This window comes from Clarias gariepinus, chromosome 1, assembly GCF_024256425.1.
Source record: "Clarias gariepinus isolate MV-2021 ecotype Netherlands chromosome 1, CGAR_prim_01v2, whole genome shotgun sequence".
Taxonomy (NCBI): Eukaryota; Metazoa; Chordata; class Actinopteri; order Siluriformes; family Clariidae; genus Clarias; species Clarias gariepinus.
Genome location: NC_071100.1, coordinates 22,251,299 through 22,268,236, shown reverse-complemented (window position 1 = coordinate 22,268,236; position 16,938 = coordinate 22,251,299). Strand labels below are relative to the sequence as shown.

The 16,938-nt window shown below is 37.3% G+C and overlaps 1 protein-coding gene across 3 annotated transcripts in view; it reads left to right on the top strand.

Annotated features, from left to right (window-relative positions):
* The first annotated feature begins 11,448 nt into the window (after positions 1-11,448).
* The window catches only part of svep1 (sushi, von Willebrand factor type A, EGF and pentraxin domain containing 1), a 93,927-nt gene continuing 88,437 nt past the window's right edge, over positions 11,449-16,938 (top strand). For 2 of the 3 annotated variants that reach the window (XM_053499730.1, XM_053499722.1), the window contains exon 1: positions 11,452-12,421. In XM_053499730.1, the coding sequence (XP_053355705.1) occupies positions 11,945-12,421 (477 nt within the window). In that variant the 5' untranslated portion in view covers positions 11,452-11,944. Of the gene's footprint in view, positions 12,422-16,938 lie in introns of all 3 variants that reach the window. The other variant, XM_053499737.1, reaches the window with a different exon arrangement.

The window sequence follows — 16,938 nt, the reverse complement described above, 5'->3', positions numbered from 1 at the left end:
CTGTTTATTGTATTGATGTCATATAGAATTGTGATATAGCTTGTTGTTTAGAACGACAAGTTTTCAATTTTATTTCTCCCTTAACAGGTACAATTTTGCTAAAACATCTTATCAATATATAACTGATTTACCTGTGTGATATTTGCATAATCATAATTATCTGTTAAATAAATGTTCTGTTAAAAAGTCACCTCGAATATGGTCATGGAATATTATCGTCTGATAATGACATTATGGTTTCGGCTCTTTTAGCGTCCATGGTTTATTTTTTTTGTTATTGTCCTTGTCACCTTGTTAAAACTTTGCACATTTTGTATGAACATGGGTTTTAATCCAGTACACCTTGAGTTACCTTTTTTTACTAATATAGATTAGATTTTGATACTATTATATTCAGCTCTTTGGAGGTTGCATTAGAAGGATTATTTCGTTGCAAGTGACCTGGTTTCTGAGTTCCATCTTCCCGCATGTGTGTGTACAGCATACTGTATCTAAGTGTCATTTTGTGTGCGTATATTAAAGTGTAGTATTTATCTGCAGCTGTAGTCAGCATGAATCTCCTAATCTAGCTGTTACACTCAGTAGGTCATGTTGTAGTTCACCCACTTCTGCTTTTGAACATGGTGTACACACTATCTATCTCACTTTTCACCTTTCACTGCGGTCTCTTCCCTTGACTGGCTTAATCCAGTTCGCTCTGCTTCTTCCCTTTCCACAGGCACGCTACACCCCCTCCACCCATGACTCTCATATCTGTCCGTCTGAGTGTGTGATAATTCTGTCAGTGTCTGACCTTATTTGATCTATATATGGCTTGTGTTTCTGTGTGTGAAGATTATTGATATAACATTTATGTGGATTATTTCACAGTGTATTTATGGATCTGTAGTGAGGTTTTCTATTTTGCTACTCTAATGAGTTGTAACACACAGGGTTTTTATATAATCATTTCATTGAACAAGTGTATTTTGTGTGTGTGTGTGTGTGCGTGTGCGTGTGTGTGTGTGTGTGTGTGTGTGTGTGTGTGTGTGTGTGTGTTTGTGTGTGTGTGCGTGTGCGTGTGTGTGTGTGTGTGTGTGTGTGTGCTAAAATGCGTCTGTGCATACATTAAATCACACTGAAATCTTTGACTTACACACTTTCAGTAACAAATTTGGAGCACAGGAACACTGTGTGAGAGTATTTATCAGTTGGCTGATGCATCATATAACAGCATCAGTGTGTGGGCGGGGACCTTCAGTCAGCCGCAGAGCTAATGAAATATTCATGTACAAGTCACACTGCTCTAAAATATCTCTAACAGTCCAACAATATCAACAGAATCTACTCTTACATATTATGCAAACACACTAACTTCCCTCAAATTAAAAGACACTTACAAGTAAACTTCTGACATGTAAAATGCTCAAATAATGGTAGAACTGCATTAGTGCAAATTCTGCTAGAAGAAAGCTTATAATGAACCAAGCTAATATTTCTCCAGTTTAAATGCTTTAAATTAGGCTTTAAGTTACTTAAATTATCATTGAAAATGTCATATGCTGTAATGAGTTGTTATAACAAGCGACATATTACAACAATACAAGCTGGGTTACATCAGTTACAAAGAGAGAATATTAATGCAAATCTTATTAATATTGGGAAACAAAAACATGCAAAGGCTCCATATTTAAGCTTCTGTTTATTTCAATGATTTTCTGTGAAAACATTTACTTTAATGTTTCCATAGAACTTATCTTGGGTATTTGTGCCTAGTGTTTTTTTTTTTCTTTTTTCTCTCTGACAGTTCTGGGACTTTTAGACCAGGGCATGTCATACGAGAGATCTCATAACCTTTTTATGCATTTCTACCTGTAGTACTCAATATATCCTGCGGGGTCTTGTTCGATTTTGGGCATATCTTCGGAACAGCGCACAAGACCAGTATACACCATACACAAATACAATTTGTATGCAGGGTATGTTTAATTTTTTTATATATGGTTAAAATAGATGTAAAACTTACCACATATGATGATAAGTTTTAGAATGACCATCATAACTATATGTGCTTTTTTTGAACATCTCATATCAGATGTAGTTTAGATTTTGAAGCATGGCAGTGGGAATTTGTGCTCATTCAGTCACAAAAGCTTTAATAAGATTAGGCATTTATTTTGAAAGAGGGGGTCTGGATGCATTCAGCATTTTCGTTCATCCTACCTGTTACATTATTAAGCAAGTCTAAGTTAAGTCATGCACTTATGCATAATAGTCAGCAGGTTGTGCAAAACTACAGGTATTCTAGGGTGTAATAAAGTAAAAGTAAAAAGTATCCTCTAATAAATATGTACATAAGTACAAGAACAAAATAAATGTACTTAGTTACTGTCCACCTCTACTTGGCACATTATTTATGGAGCTCACTTTGTGCACATGGACAGTATCAGGTTTGGACACGTTTGGAGCCTGTAGTTCCAGTAAAGGAAAATGTTAAGCTAAAGTTCAGCCTACATTTTTCATGTATAATTTACTTCAGTATAAAATCCTTTCTTGGCATATCTCAGCTTGGTTGCTGGAGTCAGAGCACAAGGTCAGCCATGATACTGCACCCCTGGAGTAGACAGGGTTAAGAGCCTTGCTCAAGGACAGAACAAGCTCTCTGATGGAGCTTGAACCATGCATATACAAGCAAGCGACTCTGTTGGGACCTTTGAATAGCTCAACCGCTGAGCCTAGAAGTTCAATTCGCAATCCATTCTGCCGCAGATCCTCTACAGCATACAAATATATCCTAAAATCAAGCTGTTCATAAACCATTATGACAACTACTCACAGCTTATTTTATGTGCTGTGACAAATTGATCACAAAGTAAGTAGTGTCACTTAAATGTAAGGTTCTTAGTGTTCAGACGAGTTGAAATAGTTTGATACCTCCAGCAGAGGGAGCCAGTGAAATGATAATCACATTTATAAGGGCATGTTGCATGGTTGAAAAGGTTTAAGCAGAGATTGTTGAGCAAATGTCTTTTAAGTTTACTGTACTTAAAAAGAGATGCAAAGTGAATACAGACTTTTTCATCTCACTAAAGGTTCCTTATACTTATTGTGGGTAAAAATAATAAAAAATAATCTACCTGGAAAAAAATTTATAATGGCATTTTATGATCCTCTTATAAAAATTAGTCATTATGGCTCAAATCTGTGTTCATTAATAATGTAATGTTTAACAAGATGATTGCTTTATTTTGCTTTAAAGAAACCCAATAACCTGGTTATTACATTCTTCAGCTATGTGTATGGAGGTCTATTAAGACATTATCTCTCCTTGGGTCAATCTGTGACAAGATTAGTTGATTGGTTGTACTGATATTTCAGGCATTATCATTGTGCCATTCAGAGAACAGAGGCAAATCAAGCCGCATCAGAAAAAGACCAGTTATGCGTATAATAACTTCTTTATGAAACCAGGTGTAGTAAAAGAGCAAAGATGACCTTGGCATAGATCATGCTGTAATGTCACCTCTTTATACTTCTACTGAAATTCCACTTTTATGACCATTTAAAGGTTGTATAAAGCAATTTACTTAAGCATAAACTACAACTGGTTGTATAAATGCGTTAATTAGTGAACTGTGGATCTTTTATCAACTCATAAACTTTCTCTGCGAGCTTTGCTGAGTAAACAAGTCATGGCAAATGATGTTATCATGAGCATTCAACCATTCAGATAAGGATTATTAAAATACATGCAGGATAATTAATACGGGACAAATTAAAAATGAAACGTAAACTGCAATATATTTTGTATGATTTGAACAAGGGCAGTTTGTTTGGCCTGTTTGATAACAGCCTGTCCTACTTCAGAAATCAGGCTTATTGAAACATTATATATAATATACATTATAGCGCTAACTACATCATGTAGCATGGGAATATCACCAAATTATATTAACATGATTTAATGCTAAATAAAAATAGCTAAATGTTAAACTGCATACAGCCATTGACAAAATAAGAAAAACAAACAAACAAAAAAAATGATGTCCCTATGACTATGACTATCTCCTAATGCTTGGTTGGTTTCATTCAAATACTCTAGTGCTGTCAGCATCAGGGCAGCATCGTGTCCTCAGCAGGGCATGGTGAATGAGAGGAGGATTTTCAACAGGATCATGCAGTCGGAGACTATGATGGGGTAAACACAGGAGGACGCTCTTCTCACCCTGTTGCTTGATCAGCAATGGATAGACCACTTAGTCTTCTGCTTAAGTACACCAGGTCACCCCCTTGGCCTCTGAGTTGGACTGCACTAGCGAGGCTGCCCCCTTCAATGAGCTGAATTAATTTAAAAGGAGGTCATGATCCAGTTTAAATCAACGTAGGCCTTTGGTTTCCTGAGTTTAGTGTCAGATGAAAAAGTGCTGATTGTGTTAACTTGTGTTCCAACAACAACCTCTTCAGCAGCTTTCGCTCAAGGAGCTGGAAGGCAAATAAGAGAAAGACCGGACAAAAGCATTGATGATTAAGGACTGATGGTATTTCTTTAATTTCTTTTTCATTTATCTTTTATAAAAATAAGGTTGATTGTTTAGTATATGTATAATATATGCATAGCAATATTAATAACTGTGAGTTGAATAAATAACAATGTTATATTTTGCCAGAATAAATTGCAAGACATGAAAGAACTTATCACCAAATTGAATACATACCACTTAATTTGAAAAAAAAAAACCCTATTATTTAAATAAATAAATAAATAAATAAATAAATACTGACTCCTTCAAGCTAAGATACTGTAGACCATTTTAGGAGGGATTCGATAATTGGATTATGGGAATCTGATGATTTGATTAATCACTGGTGGTTGATTTAATCAAGCTATTATTATATACTTCTACAAATTTGCAAAAAGGGAAGAGAAAAATGTTTGCATTCTTTAAATGCAATGATCTAATTCAATGCCTATGAGAAAGTAATGCTTTCATCAAATCTTTGTATATTTAAACAGTTGTGTTCTGGACATAATGACTGGATCTCTGCATGAATGAACCTTACAACCAATGACAGGACTATCAATAAGCAAATAATTATTGAGCAGGTATAATCAAGTAGTTAACAGGATGATTTCTAACTTACCAGTAGTAGCAGTTAAAATGCAAAGTTCTGTTAAGTTCCTCTGGTGATATTTTAATTGCCTTGATTTGTGGTATCTTTCTGTAAAATTAGATGTGCTGAATACTGCCAGGAATGTGCTTTAGTTTAAAAAATGTTTTAAAGAGCTATAGATAATACAAAGAATAAAATATACTCTTCTAAAAAACAATGATGGACATCCTGGCCCTTTCAGATTCATTAACATATCTCTCTTTGAGCCAAAGAAACCAAAAAGGCAGCAAGTCAGCTAAAGAGAAGACTCGGTGATGATGACAGCCCTCATATAAATCATCACTTTTCAAACATTTCGTAGCCAGGGTGCCTTTAAGTGTGAAATAAATTCCCCAGAACCCTGAGTAAAGATTTATTTTATGAACAAAATCCTATTCAAATATTAGGCTTTCTATTGCTGAACTTCCCACTGCCAGAACACAGTGCATTTAAGTAATATTCTTTATAGGCAGATTTATTTTAGCATTATTGGGTGTTTGGATTGAACCCACTGAAATGAAGCAGTCAGTCAAACAGACTGAACATATGAACTGAAAGATTAATATAATAACTTAAGTAAGCTGGCATTTCACTGCTGTAATGAAATTATAAAACATAATATAATAAAACATAATATACACTCTTAAAAAAAAGGGTTCCTCGAGGTTCTATATAGAACCCTGGGGTTCAGTACTTGGCCAATAGAACCTTTTACCAAAAAAAATGGTTCTATGTAGAACCCTTGCATAGCAAAGAACCTTTTTTTTATTAAAATGGTTCTATAATTCATGTTTTATGACTGAATGCCTGGATAACTCTGGTAATCACAAGAGGCACCACACCCTCCTGAAAATCGTGCATTAAGTCAGGGGGAAAGTTAAGATTATACAACACATTCACAAAGCTTTTTGAGTCAAGACCCATGAGAATGACTTCTGTCAAAAACAAGAGAAAACAAATATTAATGAGCTGTACATTAGCATGAAACTTAAATTTCCTTAAATTAAATTAATTTCCTGTATTTTGTAGAATCAATTGAATAAATGTAAACTTTTTGAATTTTCTGGATTGTTTATATTTTCTTATTTAATAATAACTCGTTTAATAATAAAGAACCCTTAAATGGTTCTATTTAGAACCATCTAACTTGGATTCAAAGAACCATTTGGGGTTCTTTTTATGGAACCCTTTTAAATGGTTCTATATAGAACCATTTTGGAGTTCCATATATGAAGCGGGTGATAGAACCATTTCTGGTTCTAAATAGAACCATTTCTTTTAAGAGTGTAAACAAAAATAGGAATCACAGATCTTCTTTCTATGCATTACAGGACCCCTCTTTGAAAACCACTGATAAAGTATTAGGACAATTAGGAGTGTATAACTATTGTACTGTGGCCAGCCAGTTGAAGACATGACTATTACCATACAGAATTAGTCTACTGTAAATGTTGCAACAGGAATAACAAACCTTAAATGCAATTTTTGCATTTGATTCATCTCACTGCCATCCACTGGTCAGAAACAGTTAACACAAATGTTCTGCACCTTTGCAATCTAGAAAAAAAAAAAATTAGAATATATTTAACATTTTAAACATGGTCAATATTTTGGATGTATAATTTTCCAGATTCTCTTAGACAATTTTATACACTGCATACTTAAGTTAGCACAAATACAATGACATGCTGATTTACTTGTAGAAGCTGGAGATTTGCAAAATGACACAAAATTCAGACTGATATAACAAAAAAAATTGGGGACATTTGTGCTTTTTAAAATTTTAAATATATGTTGTTTAATTTGTGGGAAAATATTTTTTTCCCCTAATATATCTCTAAAATAATTGATTTTTGTTGCCTTTTCTACTAATGTAAAAAAGAAAATCCCTCAAAATCTTTAACTAAATTGTTCTCTATAAATAAAACTTGGATGATGGATTAAACAGCTATTTTTTTTTATCTTTTATTTGTTTTTTTTTTTGTTTTTTTAATTTTGTATTTTTTTCTGTAATGCAACTGAAATAAAAAATCAAATACCATACAGTAATGTGAAAAAGTTAAAGCCCTCTGTGTTAATTCTATGATTTTTCTTCATAATAAAAATCCACTGATTGTAGAGAAGAACATATAGTGTTTTTTTCAACTACTCTCCGCCCAAAAAAACAAAACAAACAACAAAAAAACTATATTACAGTAAGTACACCTTTACTGATTCCATGGGGTTTAAACGATCAAGTTGAAGGCAGCTGCTGCTAATCATCCTCACTTGATTAATTGATTATCTGCAGGTGTGCAGACCCCTATAAAGTTTGCTGGTCTGTAGCATTCAGATGTATGTTAACACTTGAAAAGATGGAACTTTTTGCTCCACATTAGTCTGGAAAGGGCTATAAAACCATTTACAAACAATTTGGAGTTCAACATTATACAGTGAGAAAGATGTATAATGCTTTCACAAATGGAAAGCATTCAGACTGAGGTTTGCAACACTGCATCTAAACAAACAATAAGGCTTCTCGAACAATGGCTTATGGACAGACTAGACCAATTTAAGTTGCTTGGCCCCATGGCATGTTTGGCAAAAACCATCATACCCACTGATATGGACTTGATTTTTACAGCCATAGGACCTGGGTATTTTACAGTCACTAAGTCGAAAATGAATTCCTCACCAGAGTATTCTAAAAGCAAAAGCCATCTGGTTGAAATTGGGTCATGTAAGGACAATGATCCAAAGCACACCAGTAAATCTACATCAGAACAGCAGGAAAAAAATGGCTATGGTGGGATCTTAACAGAGCTGTGCATACATGAATGCACAATAATCTCAATGAACTGAAGCAATATTCTAAAGACCAAAATAATGTGAGAAAAAGACTTACTTCAATTTATTTTTGTTAATGTGTCTACAGTACAAGCACCCTACTAATTAGGGTACAGTATAGTATTAGAGTAGTCAATTAACTACTCATTAACACTTTCCTTTCATGCTCGCTGATACTCTTTTATCGCACAACACACCTGACACTTTTCTCCACCCATTCCAACCTGCCTGTACCCGCCTCTTCACCTCCTTTCCACACTCTCCGTTGCTCTGGACCGTTGACCCTAAGTACTTAAAATCCTGCACCCTCTTTACCTCTGCTCCCTGTAGCCTCATCATTCCTCTTGGGTTCCTCTCATTCACACACATGAATTCCGTCTTGCTGCGGCTAACCTTCATTCCTCTGCTTTCCAGAGCATACCTCCAAATAAATAATTAAAAGAGGGGTCACTAACTTATACACATGACTGAAGCTTCAGATAAATTATGTTTAATCAACTATTCAATGACAAATCCCTGAGAGATTTTACACACCTTGTTGTTAATGTTGCTTGGTGACCTAAAATTCTGAATGTTTTGTGTTTTTATTTTGCTCGAAAGGGATGGCTTCATGACAATATAGACACCTTGTTACGTCCTGGTATCTTTCAGCACAAAAAATGCAGTTGAATGATCACCATTTAAACACTAAGAGTTGCGTAATTATATTAGTTTTTCCCCCCTAAATTATGTAAAAACTATTATTATATATAAGTGGATATATTTGGCCATTAGGGTGCGCTGTTCTACAGGTTACAGAGAGTTTGTGTAACATTTTGTGAGTAATTACATTCTAAACACACATGGTCAGCAACAATGTTTAGGTAGGTGGTACGTGTCAAAGTAACATCCACATTAATGTGGTGCTTAAGGTTTCCCAGCAGAACATTACCCAAAGCATCACATTGCCTTCTTCCCACAGTGTATCCTAGTGCCATCTGTTCCCCAGGTAATCAGTGCACACACACCCGGCCACCCACATGATGTAAAAGAAAATTATGATTTGTCAGACCAGGCCACCTACTTCCATTTCTTTATAGTCCAGTTGTGATGCTCACGTGCACATTGTAGGTGCTTTGAAGGGCAGACAGGGGTCAGCATGGGCACTCTGACAGGTCTGTGGTTTCACAGCAAGCTGCACTGTGTGTTCTGGCACATTTTTTACATTAAAAACAATAACAAACTAAGCAAAGTCAATATTTTCTATGGGTACTTTTTGCTTAAAAAACAATAACAAAAAAAATTAGTAGTACAAAATAATTCAAAAATTCTTATTGGAGAATTTTTTTTTCTTGTGTGTGTGTGTGTGTGTGTGTGTGTGTGTGTGTGTGTTTGAAACTTAGTGCCTGAGTGTGTGAACAGTGCATAGTGTATAGAATCAGATGTAACAACATACTGTAACAGCTTCCCACACGCACTGTGCTTATCTCATCTATATAGTGCGGAAAGCCATCATGCAGCTCTCAAGTGTCTTTTTTCAAATATATTACTAGGAAATGCATTATGGCTCCCAAATGCAACAAAACCAGTGCTAGTGTAGGTTCAAAGCTTTAAAACAGATTCATGTATTATGTTTTTTTAAGATTAAAAAAAAAATATTATTATAGACGAACTTGTGTGTCTGAAGAAAATAAATTTTCAAAATGGTCATTCCAAAGTCATCCCATTTTATTGAGTGCTCTAATATTGTTTAATCTCAAAATCGTTCAAGACAAACATAACCCCTAGCATATTTAAAATAAAGAAAAAAAATACAGGCAAAATTTTATTTATTCAAGATACATTATTAGAAAAAAAGGTATATTATTTTAATTATATGTATAATTTAAATACATGCATTTTTAATTCCAATTATCCATTATCTTCATCCGATTTTTGTAGAAACCCTATTTAATCCGACCCAGTCATGGCCTCCTGTATCTCTCCATCATTCACCTCCGTCTATCTGGGCTCCTCTACTCTGTTTCCTCATTTTATCCAGGAAGGATTTAACAATATGCACGCTGCCTGAGCTGAACTTTCAGCTGAAAGTCAGTAGCCGACGTTAATAATACATGCTCAGTTTTCTTCCTGTCAATTTATGTGAGGGATTTTCTATTCTCCATGTCCAAACATTTTTCTTTGCAGTTTTCAGACAGGAATATGTACAGTACAGCTAAACCACGTGTGCACCTCTAACACCCTGTGACATTTACAAGACTTTGTGTTGGTTTGAGATAAAATCACAAATGGAAAAAATGTGCGTGTGTGTGTGGGGGTGAGATGTGGGGTTTTGTTGTGGGGGGGGGGGGGGTCTTAGGGGTCTGTTGTCTTTGTTGTCTTTTTGCTATTTTTTTTCCCATAATGCACCCAGGGGGAAAAAAAAGAGGAAGTGATAGCGTCTACATGGAATGGGGATCTTTCAAAGCACTTCCACAGAACAATGTAGGCACAGAAAAATGTACGTTTTGTAAAGAGGTAATTCCCCTGTGTTATCTGTGCTGTGGAGTTCTCGTTCGGAGCCAAGATTTAACGGAACCGTGCCCTCCAAATTCAAGTCATTTTAAAAGCAAATTCTCAGTGTGGTTTTAAAAATGGAGTGTTTTGCCTTCTGAGCACTTAACCAGTCATTTTGGTTTAGTGGATTTAAGCCAGACCTGGCACTTAATTTGGGGATTTGGACTTTTAAGTGCAATTTGTCTGTTTAAAGGTTTAACTAATCCATTTTTATTCCCTTGGGTGTTTTTGTACCAGCTTCATACTTGTCTGGCACCTTCTTAGTCTGTCTGCCTCCATCTCTCCCCTGTGTCTGTCTGTCTCCCTCTCTCCCCTGTGTCTGTCTGTCTCCATCTCTCCCCTGTGTCTGTCTGTCTCCATCTCTCCCCTGTGTCTGTCTGTCTCCCTCTATCCCCTGTGTCTGTCTGTCTCCCTCTCTCCCCTGTGTCTGTCTGTCTCCCTCTCTCCCCTGTGTCTGTCTGTCTCCATCTCTCCCCTGTGTCTGTCTGTCTCCATCTCTCCCCTGTGTCTGTCTGTCTCCATCTCTCCCCTGTGTCTGTCTGTCTCCCTCTATCCCCTGTGTCTGTCTGTCTCCCTCTCTCCCCTGTGTCTGTCTGTCTCCCTCTCTCCCCTGTGTCTGTCTGTCTCCATCTCTCCCCTGTGTCTGTCTGTCTCCCTCTCTTGTCTCTCTTTCTCTCAGTGTTTCTCATTAACGATGGCTCTTTTGGTATCTGGGAAGCACTGTGTGTGTGTGCGTGTGTGTCTGTGTGTGTGTGCGTGTGTGTGCGCGTGTGTGTGTGTGTGCGTGTGCGTGTGTCTGTGTGTGAGGGAAAGGTGGCGAGTGCCAGACATATGGAGTTGATCAGCAGGCTGGGTGCTGATGTTTTCTTTGGGAATGCTGACAGACTGACAGGCAAACTAGTGCAATCCAGTGACACAAAATCCACACTTAACTCTGCTGAACAACCAGAAGAAGAAAGCAAGCAAGCAGAAGAAGACAAAAAAGGAGAAAGAGAAAAAAAAGAAAGACATTTATTGTGACTGCCCCTTTTTTTTCCTCTCTTGCTGAGGTTGCTTTCTCCCTCTGCACACACTCGTACTCTCACTCTATTCTCCTCATTCCTTCGCTCCTTCACCCCAGGACAGACACGCACACAGTCTCTGACTCGCCGTCTCTCGTGGAACTTTTTTTCACCCCACTCTTTCTCGTTCTCTCTCATTTGGAATGATTCTAAGAGGGAGGGAAGTACTTGGAGGCTTGCTGAGATGCAGAAACTCCCCAGATGCCTGAGACTGGAGCGGTGAAAGGAGAGGATTTGCCCTGCTGCACACTGACCACTCAACTAAATCATTGTGAGGGAAAAAAAAAAACAAGGGGCCACAGAGAGAGGAGGTGTGGTGCAGACTGATACAACTAATTATCCTTTCCTGAAAGTCAGCACTGGCATTTTCATCTCCTTGCAGCCTGGATGCCATGGCTGCTCTGCAGTTTTCCGTCACTGTGGGGTTCTTGCTGGTGATCTGGTGCCCGCTGCGAACAAGTGGATCCAGCATTCCATCACAGACCCGCCACAACATCTCAGAGAGCGCAGAGAGCAAAGTAGAACGTCTCGGCCAGACCTTCAGGCACAACCTGCGCCTGCTGCGTGAGCGTGGCGGCCGCCTTGAACTCGTCTTCCTTGTGGACGAGTCCTCCAGTGTGGGAGCGACCAACTTCAGGAGTGAGCTGCACTTTGTACGGAAGATGCTCTCGGATTTCCCAGTGGCACCTGAAGCCACACGTGTCGCCCTGATTTCCTTCAGCTCAAAGAACCATGTGCTGACCCGGGTAGACTACATCTCAGCACCCAAAGCTCACCAGCACAAGTGCTCACTTTTCAATAAGGAAATTCCTGCCATCACGTATAGAGGAGGAGGCACATATACCAGGGGAGCCTTTCAGCGAGCAGCGGTAAGTGTGTGGACTTGTTCAAAGTGTGCGTATAGGTTTATGTGCATGTGAGAGATAAAAAAGAGATACAGCATAAACCTGTGAGCTAAGCTTTTCAACATTGTTTTTCCTTTCTGGAAGTTATGCATGGTCAAAGGGTTCAAAAGGAAGTTGGGTAAATATGGGAATATAAAGCAAGGATGAGAGATGAGCTCAGGAAAAAAAAGATTCTGTGCATAAGGACAAATACAGAAATGCGGCAGTGTGGGTTGGAATGATTTACAGTATAACAGGTAACTCAGTTTACAGATGTAATAATGAACAAACCAGCTTTATAATATTGTATCTTTTTTTTCTTCATGGTCACATCCATGTGCTATAATGAAGCAGGTCACTGTCCCTGAATGGCCTCAACATTTTACACATAAGACAAATGAGCTATCGTCTAAGCCGTGAAACAGAGATAAAGAGGATATAGGGTGTGAAAGTGATTTATTCCTGCAATGTATAGGGTGAAAGTGCAAAGTTGTGTAATGCACATGTGGTCCTACTCCTACTCTCATTCTTCACTCCACTCCCTTACCCGTCACTGGGTTTATGAATAGTGATCGCAGCGTGTACACACCTAACTGGAGAGGCTGCAGGAGTCCAGAGTGAATCAAGACTACAAGAGATGCTGACTCTCTGCATGCTCTGATCCACCTCAAGCTACACTGTCATATTACACTATATTAAATTTTGTTCCACTGTGTTAATTTGTGTTGGGGTGACAGTGAGATAAAGCTATACAACAATAAAGGTTTGATGCAACAAAATACTATTTTAATGGTAAAAATGCATAAATGATTAAAAGTCATTCCACAAATCATTAAGTGTCGTATTGATTAAAGGAGTCGTTTGTAATATCTAAAGCCCTGTCTATTGCCTGCTAATGGAATTATACTTACAAAAATGGTGGGTGGAGCTGAATTACGGGCCAGATAAAGCAAGCATAAGCCTTAAGCTGAAAAAACTGACAAGACCTATTGCAAGCCTATTGCATTCCATACCACAGTATTTGTTAGATGGAAATTATATTATTAGTGTATTCACAGATTCTCTGTAGAAAGGGCATTCACATGATCTGGACAAACTCTAATTAATACAGTTCTGAGTAAGACACTTAATGATCTTTCTTTAAAGAAACATTTCATCTTTGAATGATATTCCTTCATAAATGCACTGTATTGCCGCCATCATCTCCATGACAAAAGCTTTCTCTGACTTCCTCATTTCAGCCCCTTATCCCGGCTATGAAGCCTTTCATATTCATTGTAAGGTTTAGTCCTAAACCTGTGATTCATTTAAAGTTCATTCTTGGATTCAGACAAGAGACAGAACTAATATAAGCAGTTTCATATTTTTAATAAAATACCTTTTTTCTTTTTCTCTGACAAGTATACATGATTTAACATGTATGGGTTGAGCAAGAGGTTGGAAAACAAATTTCTCTCTCTCTCTCTCTCTCTCTCCCTCCATGTATTTTGCAACCTGTCTTCACCAACATAAATATACAGTATTTATAACTAAGCTTCTGTCATCACTTGCCTACTTGAGTAGTTTCTTTATTGGGTTTAAATCATCCCCACTACCACTCACCCATATTGCATCCTGAGCCTATGCCAGGAAGACTGATGAAATGGTGAATGTTTAAAGTTAAAATGGTCCCTAAATGAAGAAAGTATGATAAGCTGTTATGAATAACCCTAGAAAAATTTTTCTCTGTTGAAGAGGGTATTAAGTATTACATTTGTATTTTTTTTTTTTTTTTTTTTTTTGCAAATCTGATATCCTGCGGTTAGTATAAGCACTTAGCAGAGATAAGCAGTGCTTTACAGTTTTTTGTGATGGTGGGATAAAGGTTACAGTCAGTGGATTGGATTATGATGAAAAGTCCCAGGGATTAAAAACTTCCACACAGTCAGAACTTAATATTTGTTTAATAGTATAAATGTAAAATATGCTTTAAAAAAAATCAGTTTATTTCCTATCCGTCTCATAGATTTGCTCTATGTGTGATTTGTCAACACTTCGTCTCTCGTCTTTCCTTGTGAGAAAACCAGAGCCAAACCAACTTAATGAACCCCTTACAATCCCAAAACCCCCAACCCCACCCCCACCCTGGTCTCTGTGTGTGTGTGTGTCTGAATTCTTTCCTATTTTCTCCAGATTTTGCACCTGGCCACTTTTCTGATTAACAAGGCAAATAAGGATGTATATTATGAGGTTTAAATGGATTTAGATTTTAGCAATAATATAAAGAATTTCTCACAAATCATGTATGTATTTTTTATGTAAACAGTTATTTTATCAAAAGTGAAGATAATATTTAGTAATATTCATGGCAAGGAAACCCGTTTGAGGTCTCACGTACAGTACATGCACACACAGAACAGCTGGGTCTTTTCAGATCATGTGCAATGGACAGCCTGGTCAATATTTTTATTCCATGTACGCAGTACAAGTTTTGTGGAGGAGGGTTAAAAAGAATTCTTGCATAATAATACTGTCTTTCTCTTGAAAACCCCCTTTCCCAGCAGAAATTCCAGAGAGGTGTTTTGAGTGTCACTGACCCTTCTAACATGGTTTTGAACCCAGGACTGTGGGAGAAAGATTGTGGCTGGATGTAAACAAATCAGCTAGTTCTAATTTCACATAGTAGATATGCGATCTACACAGTCTGCCAGTAAGTCTATTTCTACACAGAGGCCCTGATTTACTGAGATACAAATTAATGAACACTGATTTGCATGTGCAAGGGGTTAAGTGGGAGTGTTGCAAAGAATAAGTGCATGAATTATGTCCCTTGCAAAAAAAGTAGTAGAAGACTAAAATTGATGTTTTTGCTTCTCTCTTCTGTAAATATCAGTTAAACCAAAACTGAACTTTGTCACATGCACATCATTTTATATTAGATAAGTAAATGCTGTGGGATGTGTTGAAAAATTATATGCTGTTGACTTCAAAGGTGTAAATACAGTATGTTCCCTTTTGTAAAAACTTTATATATACTTTTCATAGAAACATGGTCATGGATCTTCTTTTGTTGGAATCGGATCTGCAAATGTATCACATCTTCTCAAAATGTATTTATATATGCATATGTATTTGTTGTTTTAGTAGAAATGGCGCAAATTGCAAATTTAACAAGGCAAACGCACAAAACCAGACTTTTTTTAAAAGCAATTATCAATGAACCAAATTCAGTTAGCTTGCCTGGTTGCTGCAGGTATTGTAAGATTGTCTACGTTTTTAGACAGGTCAGTCCTGATCCTTGAGCGTGTCTTTATTCTATTGAAAAAGAATAATAAAAGCACAAATGAGTACATGATGTGTACTGCTAGATCAAAGATGTTTTATACAGTACTCTACTGATATTCACACACACACACACACACACACACACACACACACACACACACACACACACACACAGTATAAATGTGTGGCCAATCTTTTGCTCTGATCTACAAGTGTAGGTGCAAATGAATGGAAAAAGCTGTGGGTTTAGTAGAGTTGTTTAAAAGATAAAAAGGGAAAAAAAATGCATCATCAAGGCAAACAGAGCCAAAAGTGTTTATTATAGAACAAATAAAAAGAAGTGAGATGAAAAGGAATGACAAAAGGTCAGAGAATTAGGAAAGGAAGACAAATTAGAAACAGCAAACAGCTCTGGTATTCCCTGCATCCCTGCTGGGATGATAAGGGAAGATTGTGTTTCTATGGCTAAACCTTGCTGCTTCCCGCACACGTGTTTGTGCTGCTAATAAGGATTGATGAGTGAGATCAAAATGAGAAATGGGCCTCCCTCCCCCACAGCCAGATAAAACAGTAAGGAATTTCTTTAAAGCACCTGAGATTTGCCAGGAGACAGAGAGATAAGATTCAGGGGACTTTGTCCACCCCCAGCAGACAAGAGTCGATTGTGTAGAGAGGATGAATGAGTCGTCTGACATGTCTATGGTGAACAGAAATGGGTGTACTTTTTTCCATAACAAATGAACTTCAGTAAGAGCATTGTGTGTAAGAGAACCGTGTAAGCTGTGAGCTATATCATCATTTAGGCACACGGCAAAGAGCCCCTGTGACCCGTGCCATCATTTAGCCATATGCCCATGCTATCATGGCACATTATGTGTTTGCGTCATTCTTATGTTTAGGTTTAAAGAACTGCTTAGGCTAAACACTAACACTGGTGTTTTAAAAATGAAGTCTCTTTTGTTTGTATGTTTATATAGTGTTGTATATTATAGTTTATACTAATCAGCAGTGCTACTACCACTGAATGCAAGAGATGCTGTTCTGAGGGTGGGTGTTCAGAGGCCTGTAACGGAGCCAGGGCATTAGAAATCAGAGGAATTAGGAAAGTAAACATTTTTGACAACGATTGTATTGTGAAAAACTTCCACAACGACTCTGACCTCAAACTCATGTGGGAGGGCAGAACAGACTCTCCTAACCAGCAGACCTTTTCTCTCTAATGAGCTCAATCGCATCTA